A 26465-nucleotide genomic window follows, 5' to 3' on the forward strand; every position below is an offset into this window, starting at 1 on the left:
TGGGAGTTATAATGGAGACTACAGAGACTTGGAGTGGAAAGACGGCTCCGTATGAAAAATAAAGCAAGACTGGTGAGTTTTAAGGTATAACCTGGGTAGAAAATTTCAGTGTTAAATGAAATTTGAGTGTCAAAACAAAACACACATACACACACACAAATTGTAAGCTGCTCTGAGAGCCTTGGCTGAAGAGTGGGGTATAAATAAGTATATATATATATATACACACACACACACACACACACACACACATCTTTATATATGAATACTCATGCACACATGCATATATATCTATATACACACACACATATATCTATATACACGCACACACATGTATACACACACACATATGTATACACATGCACACACCTTTATATATGAATACTCACGCACACATGCATATATATCTATATACACACACACATATACAGGGATCTATATACATGCACACACATGTATACACTCACACACATATGTATACACACACACACATCTATATATGAATACTCACGCACACATGCATATATATCTATATACACACACACATATATCTATATACACGCACACACATGTATACACTCACACACATATGTATACACACGCACACACATACACACACGTGAATGTAAATGGATAAACGACACAAAATCTAACGTGGAAGTACAAAAATGTTTTTATTTTACTGTGTATTGAAATTTAATATAGTATGTATGTATATATATACACACACACACACACACACAACATGTATATGTGTGTGTGTGTGTGTGTGTGTGCATATTGTATAGCATAATCATGGCCCGCTCTGCCCTTTGGCGGGAATGCGCAGGCCTAGCCCTCCTCCTGACTGAGGGGAGCCTGAGGCGGTGTTTGATGCTGCTTGACGACGGCGACGAAACAGGCCTCTAGGCCCAGCCTCCTCCTGCTGCTCCGCCCGCCTAGGCCAAAAGGGAGGCGCCGCCCTCACAGGCCGTAAACACCGCTGGAAGGAAGGAAGGAAGGGAAGAAGGCAGGCTGAGCCATGCTGGGCAAGGACTATATGCTGGCCATTATCCTGGTCAACTGCGACGGTGAGGAGAATGTGGGGTAGGGGGCGAGGAAAAGGGCGGGAAGTGGGAGACTTCCTAATGGGCGCCGCTGGTGCTGAGGGAGAGGAGGTCGCCTGAGGCGGGCCCTCGGAGGCCCAGACCCAAAGCCACGCCGAGGCGTTGTGTCTCAGGCGACCTCCCTTCAGCGCGCGCTCTTCCGACCCTCGCCTCATTCTAATTGACAACAGCCCTCTCTCTCTCTCTCTCTCTCTCTCTCTCTCCTTCCTTCCTTCCTTCCTTCCATCCTCACAGTCTCCCTGCCTCACGGGATGCTCAGGGCAGAGAGGTTTCCTAACGACTCAGTCCAAATGGAGGGACCTCTGTTTGTATTTTTGTGTATATGTATACACACAGAACATTATATGTATGTATACACACACACACTGTGTGTGTGTTTATGTGTGTGTGTGTCTGTATATATATATATATATATATATACACACACACACAGAGACATATATATATATATATATATACACACACACACACACACAGGCAAACGGGCACAGACACACACAGATATATACACAGACACACACATATATACACACAGAGAGACACATACATGCATATATATATACACACACACATATATATACACACACATATATATATACACACACATATATACACACATGCATATATATACACACACGCATATATACACACAGAGACACACATGCATATATATATATATATACACGCACACACATATACATGCATATATACACACACACACACACACATATATACACACAGAGAGACACACATGCATGTATGTATATATATATATATACACACACATATACACACGCATATATATGTACACACATATATACACACATACATGCATATATATATGCACACACATATACACACACACACATATATATACACACCCATGTATACACACACGCATATATATACACACACACATATATACACACAGAGAGACACATACATGCATATATATATGCACACACATATATACACACACACATATATATATATACACACAGACACACACACACACACATATATATATATATATATATATATATACACACACACAGACACACACTATGAGGTGCCCCCCTGGGCTCTCCCAGGCTTTATACCCCTCTCTTCCCCATTCACCAAGACACACACACACTCTCTCTCTTAGCCTCCTAGTCAAAAGAGTTTTGAGTGCTACAAAATGGTTGGCGAGGGAAGGGGATGTAGGCTCCCCTTCTGCTGCTGCTGTTGTTGTGTGCTTCCAAGTCCTTTCTGACTTATCTGCAAAGGGATACATAGCTCTGATGGCAATGCAGGCACAAGAATTCACTACAGACTGGGAGATGCAAACTCTGTCCCTACAGCTACTCTGACAGCGACATCACAGGGGCTAAAAAGGGTCCAAAACACACTGCAGGAATAACCCAGTCTGAGATTGCTTTCACTGCCCTGGCTCATTGCTAGGAAATCCTGGGAACTGTAGGCTTGTGAGGCATTTAGCCTTTTCTGTCATGGCCTGTCTGCCTCTTCTCCAGGGAGTCCTGGGAATTGTAGTTTATTGTGGCACCAGAGCTCTCTGACAGAGAAGGCTCAACGTCTCATAAAACTTCAGTTCCCAGGATTTCCTAGCACTGAGCCAGGGCAGTTAAAGCCATCTCAGACTGGGTTATTTCTGCAATGTGTTTCGGACAGTGGAGACCCTGCTGCTGTTGTTGTTGTCGTTGCTGTGTGCCTCTAAGTCATTCTTTGCTTATGGTAACCCTAAGTGAAAGCTATTCCTTCTTGGCAAGTTGAGAGTGTGTGACTCTCCCAGGGTCGCCCAGTGGGTTTTTATGCTTGAGTGGGGATTTGAACCCTGGTCTCCAGAGTCATCATCCAACACTGTCCCCTGATTCGTAAACACAAATACACTGGTAGAGACAGAAAGCCTCAGGTTGGAGACACCTGCAACTCTGGACTGTTTTTCTCCAGCGATAGAAAACAGCCAAAGAGTCCAGCTTAAGCACAATTCAGCACCAAGCCATGGCCCTTGCAGCCCTCAGGCAGCTTTCCATGGTGCTGAAGGGAGAGAGGCTCTGCTCCTCTAAATACTGGGCAAAGCTGGCTTGGGCTTTTAAATATCCACAAGCCTAGAGAGAGCCAGCATGGAGTACTAGTTTGAGTGTTGGTCCCCCTTAGGGTCACCATAAGTCAAAAATAACTTGAAGGCACACAACACACAACACACACACACACACACGTCGGCTCAGCATCACAAGTTACATGGTTTCATAAAATGTATTTAGTGTCCCCCTCCTCCCCGCAAAAAACATATGTGATAGACTTAAAAATCTAAGCCTGGATAACTGACAGCTCCAAATCACTGTACGCTTCCAACAAAGCAGCTGTATGAAAGCAAAGCCTACCAGTTTTAGTAGAATGTGTTCCCTTGTAGATGTGCAGAGGAGGCAAACCCACTGTGAACATATCTTGCCAAGAAAACCCCATGATGGGGTTTCCATAATCAGAAATGGCTTGAAGGTATACAGCAACAACAACAACAGATGTGCCGAGGACCTCAAATTAATAATCCAGTTTCATGTATTCCTATGACCATACAGTTCTCCAGACAGTGATCCGGGGAAGAGAACTGAGTTCTGTTGCATAAATTGAGCCCCTCATGATTGACTGCTCTTAATAAAACATTGCAGGACATCACAGATTGGAATGTGTGCTCAGGTAGCATCCATATGTATGTTTAGGTATTGCATACATATTACATATACTGTACAGTCTTAAAGAGATAGCTAAAAATATTCTGCCAGTGTTCCTTATAACTTGAAAAGCATTTTATTTGTCTGTAAAATTATACTTGTTCCAGGGATCAGATCAGACAATGCCAATTGTCTGTCTGTGTAGTAATCTATTCCTAAACATATCTAACAATCAAGTCCCCCCCCACTTTAAGCTTTTAAAAATTTAATTTCAAGTCTCCACATTTTGAGTTTGAGTTGGTAGGTAAGAGCCATAACTACAGTATGCTCCCCCCCAACAGTCTTAGGGGGTTATCTCCTAATAGCAATGAATATGAAATCTTGCCATGATTTGCCTATTCTTGTGAGCAGAGATCTTAGATATTCTGAGATATCACACCTATTGCAAACGGCTTAGTGCTTTTGTGGAAAGAGGAGAACCTGTTAGATCCTTCGCTGTGGGAGGGGGGCATGCCACAGGCTTACCTACTTGTTAAACTTTCTAGTCTTTGCATTTATTTTATTCAATTAATATGGTTTTTGCCCTGCTCTTCAGCCAGCTTTGGTGCCTGCAGATGGAAACACGTATGAGGAGTGGGGTGGGTAGAAAGACAATGACAACGCACAGAGCAAGCTATGAAAAAGGGGTCTGATTTTTACATTTTTATGTGAACTGGACTGAATGTCTTATTTAAAGGTAAGTGTGGATTGCAAACCAACACAGTCTCACTGGGTGAATCATCATACAAGCATCATATTCTATCATAGCTTGTTTATGCAACTTGAAAATGTGTGTGCTGCCCAGCTGTTAAATTCCTCAGGACACCTAATACTTAAGAATACTAAAACACAATAAAAATACAAGCAGAAAAACTTAGTGTATATTTACTGAATGATAAAATCCAAGCAGGACAATAAAACAGTTAAAATTGGATATAAAATAAACTGGAAAATCTAGGCAAATACACCTGGCATTAAAGCACTCTTCCCTATGTGGGGTGCTACAATTGAGAAGGCTTGATCTTTGATGATAACCCTTCTAATTTCAGTTAGCATGCTGTTAGGTAGATGGAGAAAGGCTCCATTTTTATTCTTATTTTGGAATAACATACATTTTCATTTTTCTGTCACTACTGCTCCGGGGAAATTCAGGCTGCATTCAATAAGAAAAAATGTCCAGAGATGCATGTCTGCTATGTCTTTGAATAACAACATGCATTTTCATTTTCATATATGATGAGCCCTATGATGAAGGCTATAATGAAGACTCCTGATAGTACCCACATAGCAAAAAGATTGCTCTGAATTTGCAAATATTTATGAAAACTAGGATTTTATTAAAGAGAATTTATTAAAGACTCCCACATTATATCCAAGCTTTTTGGATGTCCATTTGCGTCCTTTTTGTACAGGAAATGTTTCCAGGTTTGTTTCAAATACAAATGAAGAAGAGTTACTAACAGCACTCCACACAGACTATGTCCTAGTCTGGGTTTGGAAGGCATGAGCTGAACTGTGGTTATAGCTTGTATACTCACTTTGCTGTAGCCTGTTCTAGCTAGATTAATCCCATCTGTGAAAGCTGCATTTCCTTGATTAAATTCTCAGAGTTGGCACAAGTATAATAGTTTATTGGTTTGCGGAGGTGGGGAGGGAGAAGGTTAGGACTTTTTTTCCTCTTCTCTGCAATTTAATGACGTGTTTCAGCAGTAGGAAAACAGAAATGGTAGTTCTACTGCTTGACATTTGCTTTTATAGCCCAGGTTTTACAACAAACCATCCTATTTCTGTTTTCCAACAAGACACAGCACCCATATCTCCTGACATTTTTTCTTATTTGACTGCAGCCTGAATTTCACCAGAGCAGTAGTGACAGGAAAATGAAAATAACCCATTCCCCACTAGACATTTGACAACTAATTCTGAGCATTGCTGAATGTCCCCAGCAACTGTCAGATCCCAATATTATTAGTCTGTGATTGTTTTATTCATTTATTTCCCCCATCCCAATACAGAGATTCAAGGTGGCTTATCAATTATTAAAACCAACTACTGGTAGAAGTTGGAGCCTAATATCTGTTGGGACAGACTTTGCTCACTAGTGTTGTATAAGAAGCAAGAAACTGAGGCCCGGTACAGATTGGGGGAAAAGGGCAGCCTTCTCCCCTGGATAGAGGCCACAGCAAACAAACGCTGTGGCCTCAGTGAGGCTTAAAAAGAACCTACTCCTGGCGCAGGTTTTTTGTGCCTTGCGGGGGGGGGTTGCCATTACCTCCCTTGCATGCACTGATGATGTATGCGTGGTGCTGTGCTGCACATACATCATCATGGCACTCCCCGTGTTGATATGGTGAATCATGATGGCACCCAGACAGCGTGGTAGGGCTCAGGAGCGTGCGGACGCTCCACTCCCCCAAGCCCTAAAATTGGCCCCAGGCCAGCCCTTTACACCAGTCTGTACCAGACCTGAGTTATTTTGCCAAACCTGACTCTCAGAGGGATGCCTTCTCTAACCAAAAAATATAGCTATACCACCCATGAAAGCAGAAGATGAACAGGAAGGGATGGAGTGGCATTTATGGCTTTAGGTTACCAACAAACATGGTCTCCTTCAGTGTTCAACATGGCCAGGCAGCCACTCAGGGCCCAGGCATTCAGAAAGGCTCATGCACATCCTGTGACTGCCTGAAGAACTTTCTGGATGTCAGTATGGAAGAGACATGGCATCTGGGGTAATCTAACAGGGCAGGCAATTGTCACAGATGACAATGGGACCTTTTTTATTTCCTATTCCAAACTGCCACCACCATTTGACAGGGAAACACCACACCCCATCCTGTAGGAAGTGAATAATGTGGAATGATGGTAATAGTAGCAGCAGGTGCTCAGTAGTCTGGGGAACACTACTAGTCTGAGAGACATTAGTCTTCTGGCAGCAGGGGTCTTAGTCTGGCAGTCAACTAAGTTGTACAGTGGGGTTGGATTCCTGTTCCCTCTCATCCCTTTTGGGATTTTGATAGTTGGTCTTACCTCCCCCCTCTCCCAGTCTGGATTGCAAGAACTTTTAAACAAAACAGAAGGCAAATGCTTTAGGAATGCAAAACACATCCTTTCCCTTTGCAAAAGGTGTTGCCAGCTTGTGAGCTGTGGCAGTTTCTCACAAAACAGGAGCAGATGGAAGAGCTGATTGAGATGCATCTATGGGTTACAGTATAAAACTAGAGCTCAGCTTTGGCTGAACTGAGCTTTCAGCTCACTGACTAGATTAATAAACTCTCAGTGAGTAGGGGTTTGGGGAAAGGACTCCGTTTTAAAGAAATGAAAATCAGAACATTTTTTCTTTAGAATAACCTGCTACCTCCATTTTCTAGGATTTTTGTAACAACATCTAGAGAAGAGGCTATGAGTCTTGCAGCAAAAGCAACAGACTGGAGGGTCTTGTAGCACCTAATGTTTTAAGACTAACATATTATTATGGCATAAGGTTTTGTGGATTAGTATCCACTTTGTCAGATGAATGAAGTATTGTCATGACTTGGCAGGTATTCTGCATGTGGGTGTAGAAAAGTTGAGAAGCCTTCATTCTAACACTGCATAAGTTAACAAGGAGCCAGTTTGAAGACTCTAGTGAAATATTTTGATGTTCACTTTTCTTTTTCCTTTTTCTATTGACTCCAAAAGTTCATCTTACCAGCTGAAGAATGCCAACGTGAAGATCTAACAGTCCAGCCCTTTGCCTCTTGCTAAACCCCTAAACCAAGTTACCAAAGTGCTCTCTCTCTCTTCTTCTCTGTGTGTATGTGTGAAAGCGATGCATACCTGTCTGTCAGGATCTAGATGAGTCAGACTCTCTTTTATTTGATCTCTGTGTGTCAAAAGTGGCAACTGCTGGGCTGCTGCTGGCAGCTGGTTGAACTGCTTCAAAGGATTGCTAGGCCTGATTAAATAGAATGCAGCTTGGCAGGCACAGATAGCAGGGCTTGCAGTATGTAATTGAACTGCAAGTGATGGATTATTCACCTTCTGTCCCCTTCATACTGAGAGAATCACCAGGATAATAAAGCAGAAGGGGCACACTGACCTTTGGATATTTTTAGCTGTGCTCACTGGGGCAGATACAGTTACGGTTACAGCCCTGCTCCTGGATGTCCTGCAGAGAAACACCAGATTGCACATTTAGCTTTATTTCTTACTCTGGTGCCTTCATATCCATGTCCCGGGAGTGCAGGCAGTCAGGGAAAGTGGGATTGTCTGCCCTAGGATCCTTAGAGACTTTCCTATATCGACCTCTTAAATTATTTCCTCCTTTAGCTTTGCCCATCTGAAATTACATTGTCCATTATTGGTGTAGCCAGTCATCATTTTATTGAAAGCCAGCATGGTGTAGTGGTTTGAGTATTGGACTAGGATTCTGAGAGATCAGCCATAGAAATCCACTGGGTGACCTAGAGTGTCATACTCTCACTACCTTAGAGAAAAGCAATGGCAAGCCTCCAATAAATAAATCTTGCCAAGAAAATCCTAGGATAGGGTCACCATAAGTCAGAATCAATACTACAATACTAACTACAAATTATGCAGTTTGTACAGCTCTGAGAGCACTGTGTGCTGCAAAATAAATATTTTGTGGGCAGCAGCTATTCTTTTACAATCTGTCAAGAGCCTAATAAGATTTTATATAAAGGATGGTAAGGAAGAAAATATCAGCCTACTGAGCTTTGGAGACTTAGCTGGTTTGATGTTTCTGGTTTTAGTTTGGTTTTACCCTTCTATTTCCAATAATAATAATATTAAAGAATGTCTTTAACTAATTTCATAGAATTCAGTGCTAACATTTCCAGAGCAGTTCAAAAGATAAAATCATAGAATCACAGAATCATAGACTGAAGATACCATGAGGGCAATCGAGTCCAACCCCTGCCATGGAATTGTGATGCTGAGAACTGGACGCAGTATTCCAAGCTGAGCTCTTTATCCATGTAGCCCAGTAGTGCTTGTCTGGCAGGGTTCCCTGGCAGAAGAGGGTCTTATGAATTAATTTTGGGGTTGGTTGCCAAAAATACTGCTTTTTGTCAGATCTCTGCACAGGTTGTTTTCACATATTTCAGCACATTCTTTCAAAATATCTGAGGAAGTTCTGATTCCACGTCCTCTAGTGGACTTGAGGCTTCTGTTAGCATCTAATTAACTGTTGTTAGCATCTAACTAACATCAGCTAAGATCCCTAGGTCTTCCATTAATCACCACTACAGTCCAGCAAAATCCCATGCAGCCTGCACAAAGCTCAGTTTTTCAATAGTGGGCATCTATTTTTATCCATTGTAGTTCTTCCACTGTCTCCAGGATCCAATGGCTCCTTGGGCCAAGCAGCCATGGGATTAGTGGGTGCCTTACCAGGTTGATTGAAGCATTCTTTCTGATGTATGAAGCCTCTCTAGTACTTTTAAAAAAGAAATAGAATGGACAGACTGGGCCAAAAACACAAGCTTGATGCCAAAACAGAAGAGAACAGAGACTCATGAGAATCACAAGCAACCATAGTACAAGATTATCAAATTCTGGATTTGTTCTCTGAGTTGAAGTATACTTGTATGTGAGATTCTTAATTAGAAACATTCAACAGCAACTGTAATGACTACTGGAATTCCCAGGCAGTTATATGGTTTATGTGTCAGACTGTATCTACCAAGGACTCTGTATATCAAAGGCTGAATCCATCAAAACACAAAACACATGCCTTGACTGCCAGGTAGCCATTAAGGCTGTGTAGTGCAATATTCAAAACAACAAGAGTAACCAAGAGTACTTGGATTAGCTGGGATAGTATTTAACCAATTTTGAATGGGGAAAATGCCCCAAACTTACAGGCTGTGGATCTCATTCTCTCTCTCTCCCTCCTTTCTTCTCTTTCTAGTCACAACCTCCATAGATTTTTTGTTGGTTAGAAAAATACTGAGAGATGGTTCATGCACCTTTGTATAATCAAGTCTGGCTCTGAGACACTGCAACTAGATGGAGGGGAGGTGTTTTTCCTCCATGTATGTTTTGATCACACAAGTTGTACTTTCCAGAATTCTCTCTTATCCTCAGCCTGATAGAGTATCTTTTGTTCTTATTAGTCTGAGAAGTAGTACAAAAGCAAGCAGATAATTGCTGATAACAAAAAAAATCACTGAGGGTATATTTAAATTATTAATTATGGGTGAACTCAGTGCTTGCCTTCTTCTTTGGGAAGGAGTAGGGGAGTTTGAAGATGCTGATATAGCTCTCAGTAGTATCCCAGGGCATTATATCATTAGAACTTTTGAGTTCAGAACTGCCCATGAGAATTTAGTTCATGTTTTGTTTGCCAAATCTAATACTGGAATTGCAGGCTTTTGCTAATTTTCTTACATATTGCCATATGGGTGTAGATTTAATCTGTTTACAATGGTAAGATGAAGTTGGAACATTCTGTTGTGTAATACTCTTTTGCCGATTCCTTTACTCGCCTTGGGAGGGGAAGGCTGTAAGCAAAAGCCAACTTCTGGTCACTTCCAGATCTTATTTTTCTAGCAAAATTGTCAAAATGGGATGTCGCTTCACTCTTTACAATTGCCAGCTCTGCTTTAATTAAAAGCTCATTTCCTTCTTACTGCTTCCTGTTCAGAAGGGACACAGCTTTGGTGAATCACCCCATAATTATTATTCCTTGTGTTGGGCAGGGTTCTTAATACTGTAATGGTTTCTTCTCATTTTTCTTTTTTAAGTGTCAAAATACCAGTGTCATTATAGAAGGAAAAGAAAAGTGAAAAGAAGTCAGGAATAAAAATGTCTCAGCGGTTACTAACCAATCACATCAATAATTTGGCACTACACTGAATAAAAAGTAATTAGAGATAGAAAGTGCAAGTAAGGGTTTTCTAATTAAAGTTATAGATCTTTGCTGAATGAGACCTACTTTATCTCTAGGCCACTGGGACATTTTTGTCCCTCCCAAAGTCACATTTTCTTCCTGAACTCACAAAGAACTAGAACTTCAAGGGAGGAATTGTATGGCATTGTCACCTGAAGAGTTGTTAAAAAGTGCCCAGATTTCAGCCATGCCATTTTTTTCCTCAGACAAAAAAATTATATACATGTTCATTTGCAATTGATTGAATGGGTCTACTCTAATTGAGACTAGTTCTTGATTAACTGAATAAGATAACTAAAGATAGCATTGTTTAGAAGGGGTGGAAAAGAATTCCATGAAGATTAGGCAACATCTTAACTGCAGTAGTACAGGCTAGTATACATAAAATCTGGCTCTAACCATACCTACCGTTTACCTACTGTTCCCAGTAGCCTAAGCATGTAGGCCAAACTAAAATCAAAATCAGTAAAGTTGTTCAGGTTAAATATTTGGATTTTCTCCCCATTAGTTATTAAAATAGTTGGGTATGTAAGGTATTTAAAACAATGGTACAGTTTCTCCAGAAACAAAGTAGGTGCCATATTACAGTGGTACCTCGGGATACGAATGCGCCGCCTTACGAAATTTCCGGGTTACGAAAAAAATCCATTGAAAAAAACAGTTCCGGGTTACGAAGGTTATTCCGGGTTACGAAAAAAAATTTGGTGCTTTTCGGCGCGATTTCGCACGAAATCGCGGCTTTCGCTATTAGCGCCTATGGGCTTTTCGGCTAGCGAAAGTTTCCGGGTTACGAACGCGGCGGCGGAACGAATTAAATTCGTAACCCGGGGTACCACTGTATTAGGTATCTTATGGATAGAAGGAAACGCTAATCAAACCTACGACCTGAGGACCTCGTTGCCACCGTCCATGCTTGTCCAGGCCTCAGCAGTCAAACCTCTGGTTTAAAGGGTGAGCCAGTTCTGTGCACGTTGCGTTCCACCATAAAAATCCATTGCACAGGCTCGAAGGATACATCCAACGTCATCAACATTCTTGTAGAAAGCACGGATGAGTCCTTCCTGAATCTTCGTTCGCGAAGTGAAACCAAGAAGAGGAAGAAGAATGGATAGAAGTGATGTCTTAAAGAAAGGAAAATAGAGTTTTTCTTCAGTGTTTGTAATGCACCTTTATTTCCCCTCATTTAATGTATCTTCTCTCCTTAGATAATCTTTGGAATGACCAGAATCTGGAAGCAGATCTTGATCTTCCCCCAGGATGGAGGAAAATCCACGACTCCTCAGGGACCTACTATTGGCATGTGCCCACAGGCATGACCCAGTGGCAACACCCATCCTGCACCTCTGACCAGGGACAGAGTGTGGAAGCAGCTTTACCAGAAACGGTATCAATATTCTACAGCCTTTTGTAAATGAATAATGCTTTCCATGGACTCAAAAAAATCAACAGTCCAGGGCTTGCTTTCTCCCTTAAATGATGTCATTTAATGATGTCAACACAGCTTCAGCCACTGGGATTTAAAAATCTTAACACAATATATAACACAATTAATAAATGCAAACTCATACCTCTTTGGCAATGGCAGAGCCTTGTAATTAGAAATAATGGGATAGCAACTGTGGACTCAGCCTTACCCACCAACTTTTGCAGCACAAAAGCTTCTGCATAAGTTCTTGGCATTCCTGAGCAAGAGAAATACTTGATTTTCAAAGCTGAACGTGAAGACTAATATTCAGAAGGCATGGTGGAGGTGTTAACTCATCCACTTGGGCAAACTATCGTGTGAAGCATCATTGCTATAGTTTCTGTGGCATTTCAGCTATAAATTACCATATCAGAGAGACTTTAATGCATACTAAATATATTTAATTGGGTGGATTTCAGTAAGTTACATATGTTTAGGGTTATATCAGGCAGCATGAGAATAGGGTCTGTCTTCTAAGGCTGAGTGGGCAACCACAGAGGGGTGGGGGGAGTATTCCTCCCTTGGGCTTCAAGGCTGCTCCCAAAGCAACTAGAAATGATACAATGTCACACCCAGTTCTGAGAATTAGATGAAATACAGCCAGTTCTCTATCAGGGGCAAAGGGAACTTGAATTGCTACTTGGCAGCGGACACTGTTTTATTTTCCCCCAAGAGTTCCATTGGACTTCAGACTTGGTGGTATGGGGTTGGTATGGGGTCTGTGTGCAGTGTGTCAGATACTGTATTAATCTGAGGCCTGATCCAACAGATTTGTAAATGGCCAAGGCTAGCATAAGCTGCTGGTATAAAAGAAGACTTTAGGGATGGTTAAGAGATACATCCTTCTATTTACCCTGGAGGGCCCCAAGTGTCAGGGGAATGTTCCTTAGAGACTCCTGTTTCCTCAAACTCCCTAATTTGGAAGGGACCACCTTTGTTTAGGTAAGCTAATGCTTTTAAAGCATTGTCTAAAGAGCTAACTGAAGGCCGCCTCTTTTTTCTGTGGTCAACAAATGGTGTTGGGATGCAGGGGCAGGGGGAGTAAACTGCCTTCCTAGCTCTCCTTATCTCTGAAATGCTCACCTGGAGGCTGACTAGTTCATTTGCTCAAATGCTATGTTATGGCCATCCCATATGGAGTAATATGCACCCTCTATGACCAAGAGAAACTGTCCTGATGTCCCATTAACAGTTTATAAACTCCTGTGTGTTTCCACTACTTATGGTAAAACAGCCCTGTTGTCTTTGAGTGTGCTGCCATTCCAAAGTGCTACTCAAGCGATGATACTTCCACACTCTCCTGAGATGTTTTTCAGCATGCTATCTTGCCCTTGGAATTATTGCTAGTGGCTGCCTCTAAATCCATGTACTTCATAGCTCTTTTGCTGGCACGCATAGTGTAGAAAAGAAACATTTTTAACCTCTGTGGCCTATATCTCGTTGTCTCTTATGCTGGGACTAGTTGTGTGCACTGGTTGGAGAAGGGGAATCAACCCTTGTCTGTGAGCATCAGGAGACCAACAATTCCCCCAATCTCTACCGATTCATGCGGAGTGCTTTAAATGTGCATTGTTATTATCCCTGCTGTGTTAGCTTCCTGACTGAAACAACTCTCACAAGCTGCTTCTCTGTCCTTATTCAGGATTCTCAGACTGCTACAATGAGACATGTGTCCAGGGAGAGACCCATCCCAAGCCCCATGGCATCACTGCCCAGAAGAAGGTAGGGTTCTCTGCAAGGGACATGACACAAAGCCTGGCATGTCTAATCTTATGTAACTTAAAAGTTACATAAACCCTGGGGCCTGTCATGTTTTTCTATGGTGATAAATAAGAAAGAGCTGTGCAAATACAGATAAAAGCAGTTTTGTTCCTACTTGACAATTTTTTTTAGTTGTAAAGATATTTTGAGAATTGTTGTCTTGCTTCTGTACCCTCTTGTTTCCTGCTGTCTTCACAACACATATTCTGTGAGAAAGTAGAAAACATTTTAGAAATATATGCAAGTTTCATCCATACTATCATTGTATATTTACAAATCAGTTCCCATTTTATAATAGGAAAAATATAATTTATTCAGTTTAAAATAAGCACAACAATATTACTGTTACAAGGCACCACAAGATCAGGTTTATAAAACTGAATCAGTTAATGGTTGAGAAATGCCAGGGCGATCAAGTGAAATTTTAATAAATGTAGAAAGTTTCTAACAACAAGTGCTCAATGTACTGCAGAAGGCAGGTCATCTCTAAAGATGGGAATCATTGCAGAGAAGCTTTGAGTTCTGCTGCCTAGTTGGAAGCCTGCAGAATGTGGCATGAAGAACAAGACCTCCCCCTGAAGATGATAGTAGGCCTAATAAATCTTCATGGTTACAGTAGGTCCATTTTTGGCTATGTCAAATGGGAATCACTATAGATTAAACTTGATGATGTGCCAGAAAGCTGAGACACTAGCAAGATCCACAGTTGCCATTCTGTTTTTTCCTGGGATTCGGTGTGTGGATAAACAGAATTTCCACATTCCTGCTATGTTTGTTTTCCTGTTACAGCACGTCATTGACCTGGCATGGAGAAGAGCATCATCAAACCATCAAAGAGCCTGGTTCCAAGGTACAGTCGGCTAATGTGGCAAAAATGGAGAGCACTTATTTTAGAAACTTGGAGAAGCAGGAGCGGTGGAGTGGGGAAGATGAATTCAGCATAGTTAGGACCATTTCAGGGAGGCAGCTATAGAAGATTGCTCCCTGTGAATGCCCTGTGTAAATGCCAGGCTTTTCTTTAGAACGTTGGAAATTCTCTCCCCATAGGACTTGTAATGCAATGCTATGTTTTGCTACTCAGAAAGAAGGCTATTAATTGCAATGGAACTTACTCTTACATGGGAGTATGTAAGATTGCAATTTTTCCATCAATATTCTTTTTACTAGTTTATCCTTGGCAGCATGGCATAGTGGTTTGAGCATTGGACTCTGGTTCTGGAGACCAGAGCTTGAATGGACTACAACTTTGGAAACCAAGGTTCCATGCAAACCCACTGGGTGACCTTGAGCAAATCACACATTCTCAGCCTCGGAAAACCCCGTGATAGGTTCACATTTGGGCCCCCTTAAGTTGAAAATGACTTGAAGACATACAACAACAACAACAACAACAGCCTTTGTCAGCTGATCCCCTGCAGATACTTCTCTCCTTTCTAGTCCTGCCTCATATAAAATTACCCCAAACTGGCATGTTTAAATTCCCACCTGAATGAAGAGAAATTTCTTTATTGTATGGGTACGTATTTAGAGACTGGAAGTGACATAACTAACTGATATGGCAAATAGAGTTTTTTGGCCATTCTTCCAAGAGGCCATACAACCTATAAATTTATGAAGTGGAAGGAAGAATAGCCTCTCCTCCTCCTCTTCCTTCAACACTGGCCCCCCTCTACATCTTGAAGGGCACACAATGGTACAAACAAGTATGGAGGCTCTTTTGTGACATGGAACTGGCAGATGATAGTATACATACATCTTAATAAAAAACAAGAATAGTTAACTGGTTCGTTTTTGTAGTGGCAGGCACAGGGTAGAATTTCAAAGAGAACTACTCAGAGTGTTGGCGAGGTGTGGATTTGTATCATCTGACCTTAGGCATAGTATGGCTGAGAATCAGACAGGGAAAGGCTATTTCTGTTTTCCCTGTTAGGCCAGACATTCACTAACAGCAGTGAATGGGCAGGGCTGTACAGCTGAATGAGAGCTGGGGAAACTTGACATATGCTTTGCAGTGACCTCCCCGTTTGTCTCTGTTGCCAGTGCTTTGTTGTGCGTTCATTAGGCTGGGTGGAGATCCCTGAGGAAGACCTGGCTCCTGGCAAAAGCAGCATTGCAGTGAATAATTGCATCCAACAGCTCTCTCAGAACAAGTGTGACACTTGGGACCCCGCTGACAGATGGGGTGAGGTGAGTGTCAAAGGCATCAGACCCCAGGGGAGGAAATTTTCTCATAACCTGACAGTTGTCCTCCACCATTGACTTACAGCAGCCCCTTTGCCAAAAGTAACCCTTGCATTCTTGAGCCCCCCCAGACACTGTTTTGTTTCCATTTCCCCCTCAGCTTCAACTCAGGTACACAGAAGGAGGAGGAGATAGTGGTAGGCCAATTTTTTTTAGGTTTTGTTTTTTGTTTATGGAATGTTAAAAACAAAATAACTTTGCATTCAGTTAAGTGTAGCATCCAGTTTAGGTCTGTCATAGATTTTGGAAAACGTATTATTTTATGTAATATCTACAATATGTGATGAGTTCATATTTGCTGAGCAAAAATGGGTTGTTAATGGGTTCTTAGGCTGCATATCTTTCCAGTATAGGAAAATGATACATTTGAAATTATTGGTGATTAAGAAGGCATGACTGATCCATTTCTGCTATCCTAGAGTAAGCATCTATGGATTTGAGATGTATCCTGTCAATGCACTGTAATTATTAATTATGAGGGCTAGTGTGGTGTAGTGGTTTGAGCATTCGATTAGGACACTCGGGGATCAGGGCTTAAATTCTGGCTCAGCCATAGAAACCCACTGGATGATATTGGGCAAGTCACACACTCTCAGCCTCAGGATGGCAATGGCAGACTTCCTCTAAAGAAACTTGCAATGAAATCCCTACAATAGCCTTAGGGTCACCATAAGTCAGAAGCAACAAATCTTGAACAGTTTTCTTAGTCTGGAATGGGAGAAAAACAGGGCAGTACCACAGCATCTGTAGTAGTCTTTGGTATTACTGTGGATGACCTCATTCCAATTCCTCCCTATTTTATTGTAACTCTTGTTGGGAGAGGCACATGCAGGTTCTTCCCCTCCTTCATTCACACACTGGGGTTCAGTTACAGTCCTTGAGTCTCCTTTTACAGGGGCAAAACATGGTCATGATCCTGAAGAAAGACACCATGAGCCTGGTGGACCCTTTAGACCACAGCCTCATCCACAGCCAGCCCATCATCAATATCCGTGTCTGGGGTGTGGGCTGCAACAATGGCAGGTAAGTTGTGGCCTTTGCTTTGGGAGGGGAGAAGAGGGGATGCCTGGCTGGAATTTAACTCCAAGGGCAACTTCCAAATCCAGGCATTGCACCAAAGCACTGTGGAATGCAACATTCTAGTGGTGACAGAGGGACAATTGTAGTGCCATCTTCTTCTTCCCATAAGGTTCCTCTACTCCTTTCCACAAGGACCCTTGCTTCTCTTATTAAAAGACATTACTACTCAGCCCCAGAGCCTCAGTGGGGTTGCTTGTTTGGGGACCCAGCATTAATCCACATTTCTTCTTTCCCTACATGCTGTGCTTGACCAAGGGACAGGTAAGCACCCCCTTTCCTTCTGCAGCCAGGACAAGCACTTGGAGCCCTGCCCTTGCTCACTGGGCTCTCCTCTCCTTGCAGGGATTTTGCTTTCGTTGCCAGTGACAAGGACACGTGTATGCTGAAGTGCCATGTCTTCCACTGCAATGTGCCTGCCAAGGCCATTGCCAAAGCCCTGCATGAAATGTGCTCCAAGGTACCCCTCCTGACTTGTGGCACAGTCCCTTTATGTGCATGCACACGTGAAGAAAGAAGAGTGCCTAGGCCCCACAGTGCAGGCTCAGGAGTTCTCAGCACCATTTTGTGAGGAGAGAGCCAGTGGAGTTTTATCCAGGTTGTCTAATGGTCAGAAATAATTCTTTTGTACTATGCACTCAACTACATGGAATTCATCAGAACTAGATTTCTAGTCATTGCTGTGGAGGGTCAAAGCTACAAAGAAAATTTTAGTCCTATGCATGCTTGTTTGGTTAGTACATCCTGTTCAACTAAGCGGCACTTCTCAGTAAACAGACTTAGGACCAGGCTACATTTATTAAAGCAAGGGGCCTTTTTTTATTTTTAGCTATAGTATTGAGGATCAGAAAAGAATCTATACATTCTTGGCAATTAACTTTGTCCTCTCCTGGGTTCCCATTTTGGAAGAGGTTTCCCACCGTCTCAACTTTAGATAGTAGCTCCCAATCTGTAATGTCTTTTTTCTGTCTTGCAGATCATGGCTGAGCGAACAGTGGCAAGTAATTGCGTCAGTCGATCTGTTACTCTTGAACCTCTCACTCCAGATGCCTTATCTCGGCAAGGTACCAATTATACATTCCCTGCACTCCAGTGCAAGCATGCCTTTATCCTCTCTTCAGGAAATTATTCCTGAGTTCTGATATAAAGAATCCCCCTGCATATTCAGAAATAAACTGTGTCGTATGTGTGAAAAATCAAAAAGCTACATTTATTACAGTAAAACTACCATATATACTCAACTATAAGTCGACCCCATGTATAAATTGAGGGCAAGTTTTGTGGCCAAAATTATAGATTTTGATGTGACCTGAGGATAAGTCAAGGGCAAAACTTAGCGGCATGTAGCAAAGGATCTGAAGGATGAAACTAAGGAAAACAACTTTTAAAAATTCCAGCAGACACTTTGTGCTCATACTAAAAGCTGGATAGATGAGAGAGCAGAGGGGGACCAGTGCTTCCAGATTATGTTCTTGCCTTTCATCAGGGGATGGCTCTTTTTAAAAAAATAAGAGTTATTTAACAGTATTTACATTGACCCGTGGGTAAGTCGACCCAGATTTTGGGGGTCAATTTTTTGACTAAAATTTCTAGACTTACACATGAGTATATACAGTAAAAGCAGGTTTTTCTGCCTCCTGATGAGATGAGCAGAAAATACACAGAGCATATCTCCTGAGGTGAGGGGGGGGGTTTGGATGGAGTCCACATGGCCTTTCCAAGGCTACATTTATAGCACACCCTCTCATTCAGCTAGGGACAGAGATTCCCTCTTAAATTTGTTCACACCATGGACTATGATAAAGCTATGGGAAGCCACTCTGTCCAGCCCAGATGCATGTCAGCAACAATTATGCAAGCTTACTTTCATAATCATTCAAGAAGTGAGTAGAAACCCCAAAGATGGGGGAGCACTGAATGGCAAAGCACTATTTCTAGCCACTTATATCACCAGAGAAGCACAAAAGTGGTGAGCCCCAGACAGAAGCCTCCATCGTTTTGGCCTTCTGGGAAAGGCAGCTTCACTGCCACATTGTGTTGACTTCCAAACATGGGAAAAACAACCAGCATGGTCTTGCTTGCACTCTTGATGAATATGGCCTTTGGTGCACAGTTTGGTAGCTCCTACAGAAACTTGCACCTCAGATCTTGGTGTTTTTTTTTTGGGGGGGGGGGGGGTTCCTGATGAAAAATGCGGTGATGTGGCAATTTTTATCCTGAATTCACTGGGACTTGCCTTAGGATCAGGCTTGAAGGTGGCTAGCTCCTTCCAGTTGCCATGTTTCAGAACGTTCTCTTCTCTAATAACTTGGGATTTATTGACTGAACAATAAGAGTGGAGAAGCTGTGCTCATTGTCTTTTGCTCCTGGCAGTTGACATTCTGGATGCTGTGGGAGAGTCTGTCCAGAAATTTGAAGTTTTGTATATCGGCAGCTTACCAGTAACCAAAGCCATGGGTACGTAGCTTTCATTGAATTCTGTAACCTATGTTTGTGTGTGATAAACTGCTCTGTGCTCAGCAGGATAGGTTAGTAGATTTGTTGCCTGATTTTGATGTTTATAGGAATCTGTACAAAAGAGGTGCAAAGGTGTATCCTCTTTTGGGTTCCTGCAGGACTTCCTTGTTTCCTCTGGGTGCACTCCTTCTAATGAGTCAACCTTCCCATCTTTGCCAGGGAACTGTGAGACATCTTTCAGCTCATTTGACCTGGAACAAAGCCAGGATTTGAGAAACTTCCCTTATCTCCCCTCAGCCCCTAGGTGAGAAAGCTTGAGGTATAGAAAATATCTATGAGTAAAGTATCTATAGGTGAAGAATTAATGATATCTTTCCCAGTGCTTCTGCAATCTATTTGCCCGATTTCATTTTTAATAAAAAGGCACAGCCGATGTACACATCTGCTGTATAATGGGGAGGAGGAATACTAGTTACTATAGTAGTAACTACTGTAGTTCACTATGAATTTCAGCAGATGCTCCATTGTTATTGTAGTATAAAGAGAGTTTCCATGTTCTGCAGCTCTTTAAAGGCCATTTCATGCAAGGAGTGGGAAACTGTAATGATACAAGCATCCCTGAAGCATCTCAATATTGTCTTTTGACAAGGACAGGCTAGATATTACTTTCAATATGGCTGGTATTGGGACCTTCTGCCATCCTTCTCCCTAATACCACATGGCATCTCATTCTCCCCCTTAGCTCCTTGTTCCTGGAGTTGCTCTTTTTCACTAGTAAAAGTAACTTGTCTGTTTCTATAATCCAAAGCCTGGTTCTTGAGAAGCTCACATCTCTGGTTCAGCAGTGACTTGTCATGTCGATTTCTTTCTTGTCTCACCACATTAGGGATGGATGTGCTGAACAATGCTATTGAAGACCTGATGAGCAGCCAGGAGCGTGAGCAGTGGGCTCCATCAGTCATCAGTATTTCAGACTCTGTGATGCAAGCAGACCAGACTGAGGTAAGGCTTATCATAACATTGGTGATATCAGCAACCTCTTCTCTCACCAAATGACTGAATGCTGCCCTCCTGTCTGGGGTACTACATCTGCTGTGTGGCCTGCCTTATATTTGGATTAGCAGAGAGAGAGAGGCTGAACAGGGAGCTAATTCAAAGTGAGAGATACCTTCTGGTGTTTGGCTGTGTAGGGTCAAGCTGTGAATGCCAAGAGCTGGAAATTGCCACATGCTTTGGCACTCTGTAGTTAGAGGTTTTCTTAGATCTGCACATGCAGGCTGCAAATCCAGTGATACTGGACACAGTCTTCCACTTTCTAGTTCATCTCTCAACTAGAGATATTCTGCAATCCAACCTTGTTTTACAATTTGCTGGGTTTATGTGCCTGTCCAAACACTCCTTTCTACATTTAAAAGCATTTAATCATCACCTTCTGCTCTAGATACTGTTGACTAACATGACCACCTTTTAACTTGGTAAATTGAGGCCTGTCTAGCTGATTATTGTGTCAGTGTGGCTGAGAAGGGTGGATGATAGTTATTTACTCTGTCTTGAGTTAATTGGAAGAAGGGTAGTATGTAAAGGAAGCAAACAAACATTTATCAATGAATGAATGAATGAGTGAGTGAGTAAATGAATATTCTTGCAATTACAGTATAATCATGATAGATAGATGACAGAGTGGTATGTAGTTAAATTGTTTTCGAGCCTTGTGAAGTAGCTATTTGTCACTTCTGTTAAAATCGGGGCAAAGGACAGGGGGAGAGCACCAGCATTTAAAGTAGTCCATGTGGAGAAAGTAGGGACTGGGAGTATGGGGGATGATTTGGGAAGAAAGAAAGGACAAAAGTATTCCAATACCAATGCATGTTAAGTCTGGGCATCGACAGGGGAAGTGTGACCCTGTTAGTGCTTTTGGACCTTTCAGTAGCCTTCAATACCATCAAACATGGTATCCTTCTGGAACACTTGGGAGAATTGGGAATTGGGGGCACTTCATTGCAGTGGTTCTATTCCCATCTCTCAAGCAGATTCCAGATGGTGATGCTGGGAGACAGTTGCCCCTCTAAAAGGGAGCTAAAATCTGGTGTCCATCAGGGCGCCATTCTGTCTCCTATGCTATTTAATATTTACATGAAGCCTCTGGGTGAGATCATCCATAGACATGGGGCGGGGTGTTATCAGTATCCTGATGACACCCAGATATGTTTCTCCATGTCTCGGACTGCTGCAGTGACTAAGGATGGCATCTCTCATCTAAATGAATGTCTTAAAGTGGTAATGGACTGGATGAGGAAAAACAGACTTAAGCTGAATCCTGACAAGACAGAGGTACTCGCTATAGGGGCTCCTAATCGGGGTATGGAAATATGTGAACCAGTCCTGGATGGGGTCACACTTCCCCTAAAAGACGTGTTTGCAGCTTGGGGGTGCTCCTGGACTTGTCCCTCCAGTTGTCAGCACAGATAGATGTGATGGCCAGGAGTGTTTGCTATCAGCTTTGGCTGATACGACCCTACCTGGAGCCAGAGGACCTTGAAACGATGATTCACGTGCTGGTAACTCTTGACTTGACTTCTGCAATGCACTCTACATGGGGCTACCCTTGTGTCAAGTTCGGAACTAGTGCAAAATATGACAGCCAGACTGGTTGCCAGTAAATCCAGAGCCGACCATATAAAACCAATCTTAAAATCTCTCCACTGGCTGCCAATTAGTTTCTGGGCGCGGTACAAGGTGTTGGTTATAACCTTTAAAGCCTACATGTCTTGGGTCCAGATTACTTACAGGAGCGCCTTCTTCCATACAATCCACCCCTGGGAATGCCTGTACTGCAGCCACTCACTCAAAACCACAGGGTTGCGAGTTCAAGACCAGCAAAAGGGCTCAAGCTTGATCAGGCTTGCATCCTTCTGAGGTCGCTAAAATGAGTACCCAGATTGTCGGGGGCAAATTAGCTTACAGTTGTAAACTGCTTATACTGTACATTGCTTAGGCAGAATGAAGCGGTATATAAATGAAGCTTGTTTGTTTTGTTTTAGTTTTAATTTTGTAATGCCCTACATTTTTCTTGAATATCTTACATTTTGTGCTGTCTTGTCCTCCTCTCCGGTTATGACATCCTGTCACCCTGGTGGGGTGGGGTTTGTGCAGAGGACTCCCCAGTTCCCACCATATTGGGATTCAATGTCAGAATGGAAAAGAACCATCCTTCCACCATTCACAACCTCTGCTCCTTCTTCCTGTGCTCCCCTAAGCACCCTAAAGCCCATTAATTTCAAAGCACTCTAAAGTTAAAGTCTCCATTAATTTTTATAAAGGAATTGAGCAGTTTATTAATCTCTTTCACTGAAATAATGGGATTTAGAAATTATTATGCTTGGCTGAAATCATGCAACACTATGGCAAGCGGCTAGCACAGAACAAAAACTAGGGCTGCAAACCCAAAACTCAATCCATGGTAATCCAATTCCATTTCACTTAACGGAACTATTTCTGAGTAACCCTGAATAGAATTTTGTTGGAGGCTTGCTTCATTCCTTTACATGTTTTGTTGAAAGTAAGCCTCTCTGAACATAAGGTTTCCCAATTCTGGGTAAACATTGATAGCCCTGCAATGTGAGTTAAACACTGAGGTATCCACAATCTTTCTTCTCTCCCTCTGAAATTAAGGTAACTTAAAATGCTTAATTTTCTGATCCTGTCTGAGCTCCTTTTGCCACTATGTCAGATTTATCAGAACGTGAAATACCTCAAGCTTGGTATTTGGTTTGGAAAACAAACTTTTTCTTTTAAAAAATGACTGCAATTCTGGGATGTAGAAGAGCCTATTTATTGGGAACACACAAAAGTTAGTACCTGGGCTGAAATGAAGTGAAATGTAAGAGTACTCACCTGGATGCATTCTTAATCTAATCTGATTGGATTCCTTATTGTTTTCTTCAAGGACTTGGTGAAGAAAGAGGAGGAGGAGGAGGACACCTGCATTTGGCAATGCCAAGTCCGCTACGTGACTTTTATTGGGATTGGGAAAGATGCTCACACATTTGCCCTCATCACTGACATGGGGCAGCAACGTTTCCAGTGTACAGCATTTTGGTGCGAACCAGATGCCGTCATCATCTCAGAAGCAGTTCAAGCTGCATGCATGGTAAGTACTGAGATGCTGACTGAGTCCTGGGCAGGATTTCAAAAGATGCTTTGTCTTCTACCTACCTCAAATTTGTTCTTGATCTGATATTTATTTATTTGGAGTATTTATACACTGCTTTTCAGCCAATAAGGTTCTCAGAGCGGCTTACAATTTAAAAAAAGACAGTTCCCTGCCCTCAGGTTGACAGTTTAAAAAGACATGACACAAAAGGATAAGAGAATGGTGGTGCAGAAGGGATCAGGTTCATTAGTTTGTCTCTTCCTCTGAGGCCATGGCCATGGCAGATGGGCTGGAGGGAGGGCTCTTCAATTAACTTTGGGCTAGGCCTGATGGAGCTGGCCTGCCTCTCTCCCTCTGGAGCCAGATGATATAGAACATTTATGTATGAGAAATAACACATTTTGAATTCCAGAGTGGTAAAGGTTCCATTTCCCATTGGACAGCCAAAGTCCTAGTGCTCAGTAATTTCAAAGTGCCTGATCAATAGATTATCATGCACGTACTCTACTTACTGATGGTATCAGTGATTTTTCTCATATAGGGTTAAATAAATTGCCCCATTCTTGACAAAGCTACAGGGCAGGCAGAAAAGGCTTACACCAGGAAAGGTCAAGATACAGTGACCATTGTAATGTTTACAACAGATTCATTCTTTGTTAGGATGCCCTGGACCAAGTAAAGACAGTCCACCACATGCTTTCTGTGGGGTGTCTAGAAAGTTTCATCCTTGTTCAGAGTCTTGTTTTTTTGTGTTGCATTTTGGGAAACTTTGGTGTTGTTCAGGGAAGGAACTATTTTTGGTATCCTTCCTTCTAAGAACTCCAGGACTCTAAACAAATAGCAAGATTCTCTAAATGTAGCTGGCTGTGCACTGGAAATTTAACATGGTTTCCTTGTTGTTTCTTTGATAGGTTCAGTATCAGAAGTGCTTAGTGGCTTCAACATCACGAATGAAACCAAAAATTGGCTCACGCTCCATCCTGAAAATGAAAAGGACAGTGTCAGTAGACTCACCAGTGTGCCCTTTTCCTGCCACAGGGCACTCTCTGCAAAAGAATGGGAGCGGGGGCCCTGCACGCAAGAGAGGAGTGTTCTCTTTCTTCGAAGCATTCCGTCAAAAGTATTCCATGCTGCAGACACCTTAGGACAAAAGAGACAGCATGGAGGAGATGATGGGCCCCATGGGATACTTAACAGCAGCCTTCTTCTGATGTCCAGGCTCAGAATATAGATAATGCAATGTTGGCTATTACGTCTTTCACTGAAGCTAAAAAAGCCAACAGATGCAAGCAAGACTAGCCCTTGGGGGAGGGCCCTGTCTGATCCTGGACATGCTATGCATATTTCTTCTAGTCCCTTGCTATATAGATATTATGAGGAAAGGAGAGGTTGCTTTGGGGGAGATGAATGCTGCACGTGAATGTTTGGGAATGTTCCTTGGCATGTGGAGCAGCGAGCATCAAATGCACCACACAGGCTTAAAATCTGACTCCTTAACCCCTGAGGTTTGTGGAACACAGCAAAGCAGGCATGATAGCTTCTTGAGGCAGTAGCTGCACTTGATTTTATGTAGTTAAAGCTGTGGATATCTCTGGTCTTATGTCCGCAGCTGTAGCATGAATGCTTGGCATATGAAAACCCAACTACAGACCCGGTGGAAAGAAGCAATCTTTGCAGCTCCAAACAAGCACTTGTCTTAGTCTGAGGCAGCAAATATATGCTTGTGGACCTCTGGGGTTATCAGTCATAAATAAGAGAAGCATTGCCCTTAAGGAATGACACATAATTTATATATGCCTTGAGGCACAGAGACCATCCCTCATTTTCATGAGGGACTACACTCCACCTTCACAATATAGCCAAGAATAGCAGAGCCCTACCTATTGCAGAACACCTTTTTGTTGGCAAAAGCTGTGCCAATCATCTGGCTTCTGAATATGTCTGAGTAGCATGTGGCCAGGAGCACTGTAATCAGAGGTTGCCAAGCACCCAGATATTGGGGAAGCAACTCTTCTGAAATAAGCCAGTGGCCATAATTAAGCATAGACACTAAGCAGATGGTGCACACAGTGCCAGTGCCCACTAGCAAAATGTCTGTAACAACATGTGTTGCACCAGCACTCATGTTTGTCTTTTATAACAACACCAGCATGCCTAGCCTGGCACTTGGATTGGGAACCATCCATCCAGACCATCGCCGTGTGTGGCCCAGTGCTGGTGAGCAGCTCCAACAAGTGATAACACATTTGTGAGAAAAGAAGTAGGATAAGGAGAATGTAAGCATTTTCTGTGGATTCCTTTTATTTTTTAAAAAAAGTATATAAATAATGTTTCTTCAACAATTGGTGAAATGTCTTACTGAGTTTCACTTTATTTGTGTTAGAAGTGGGTGCCGGAGGCTGGCGAGAGGGGAGGGAGTTCTCCAAATACATTCCCTTTGCAGTTTTCAGCCTGGTGTAACTCATTTATTATTACCCCTAGGTTATGATAGACTCAAGTCTACCTCAGTGATACTTTATATCTGATCATTTGTGCAAATAAATTACTAATATAGAAGAAAGCTAAACTTGCTTTCCCATTTTCCTTTTTTAAAAACACT

The 26465-nt window shown here is 42.3% G+C and overlaps 1 protein-coding gene across 4 annotated transcripts; it reads left to right on the forward strand.

The window, feature by feature from the left end:
• On the forward strand, positions 1-26432 carry APBB3 (amyloid beta precursor protein binding family B member 3). Of its 4 annotated transcripts, none has more exons than XM_089516270.1 (12): positions 1-72; positions 11918-12096; positions 13820-13899; positions 14728-14788; positions 15979-16125; positions 17075-17202; positions 17602-17716; positions 18233-18320; positions 19630-19713; positions 20600-20715; positions 23660-23863; positions 24778-26432. In XM_089516270.1, exons 2-12 carry the CDS (start codon positions 12025-12027, stop codon positions 25009-25011), a joined length of 1329 nt encoding a protein of 442 aa, XP_089372396.1. In that variant the 5' UTR covers positions 1-72; positions 11918-12024; the 3' UTR covers positions 25012-26432. The 4 variants fall into 4 exon arrangements, with proteins under 4 accessions (XP_089372396.1, XP_089372394.1, XP_089372393.1 ...); XM_089516268.1 differs by lacking the exons at positions 1-72; positions 17602-17716 and adding exons at positions 966-1070; positions 16280-16316; XM_089516267.1 differs by lacking the exon at positions 1-72 and adding an exon at positions 966-1070.
• Positions 26433-26465: the final 33 nt, after the last annotated feature.

Source organism: Sceloporus occidentalis, unplaced genomic scaffold, assembly GCF_023333645.1.
Source record: "Sceloporus occidentalis isolate IW3139 unplaced genomic scaffold, rSceOcc1.0.p SCAF_3, whole genome shotgun sequence".
In the NCBI taxonomy this organism is placed as follows: domain Eukaryota; kingdom Metazoa; phylum Chordata; class Lepidosauria; order Squamata; family Phrynosomatidae; genus Sceloporus; species Sceloporus occidentalis.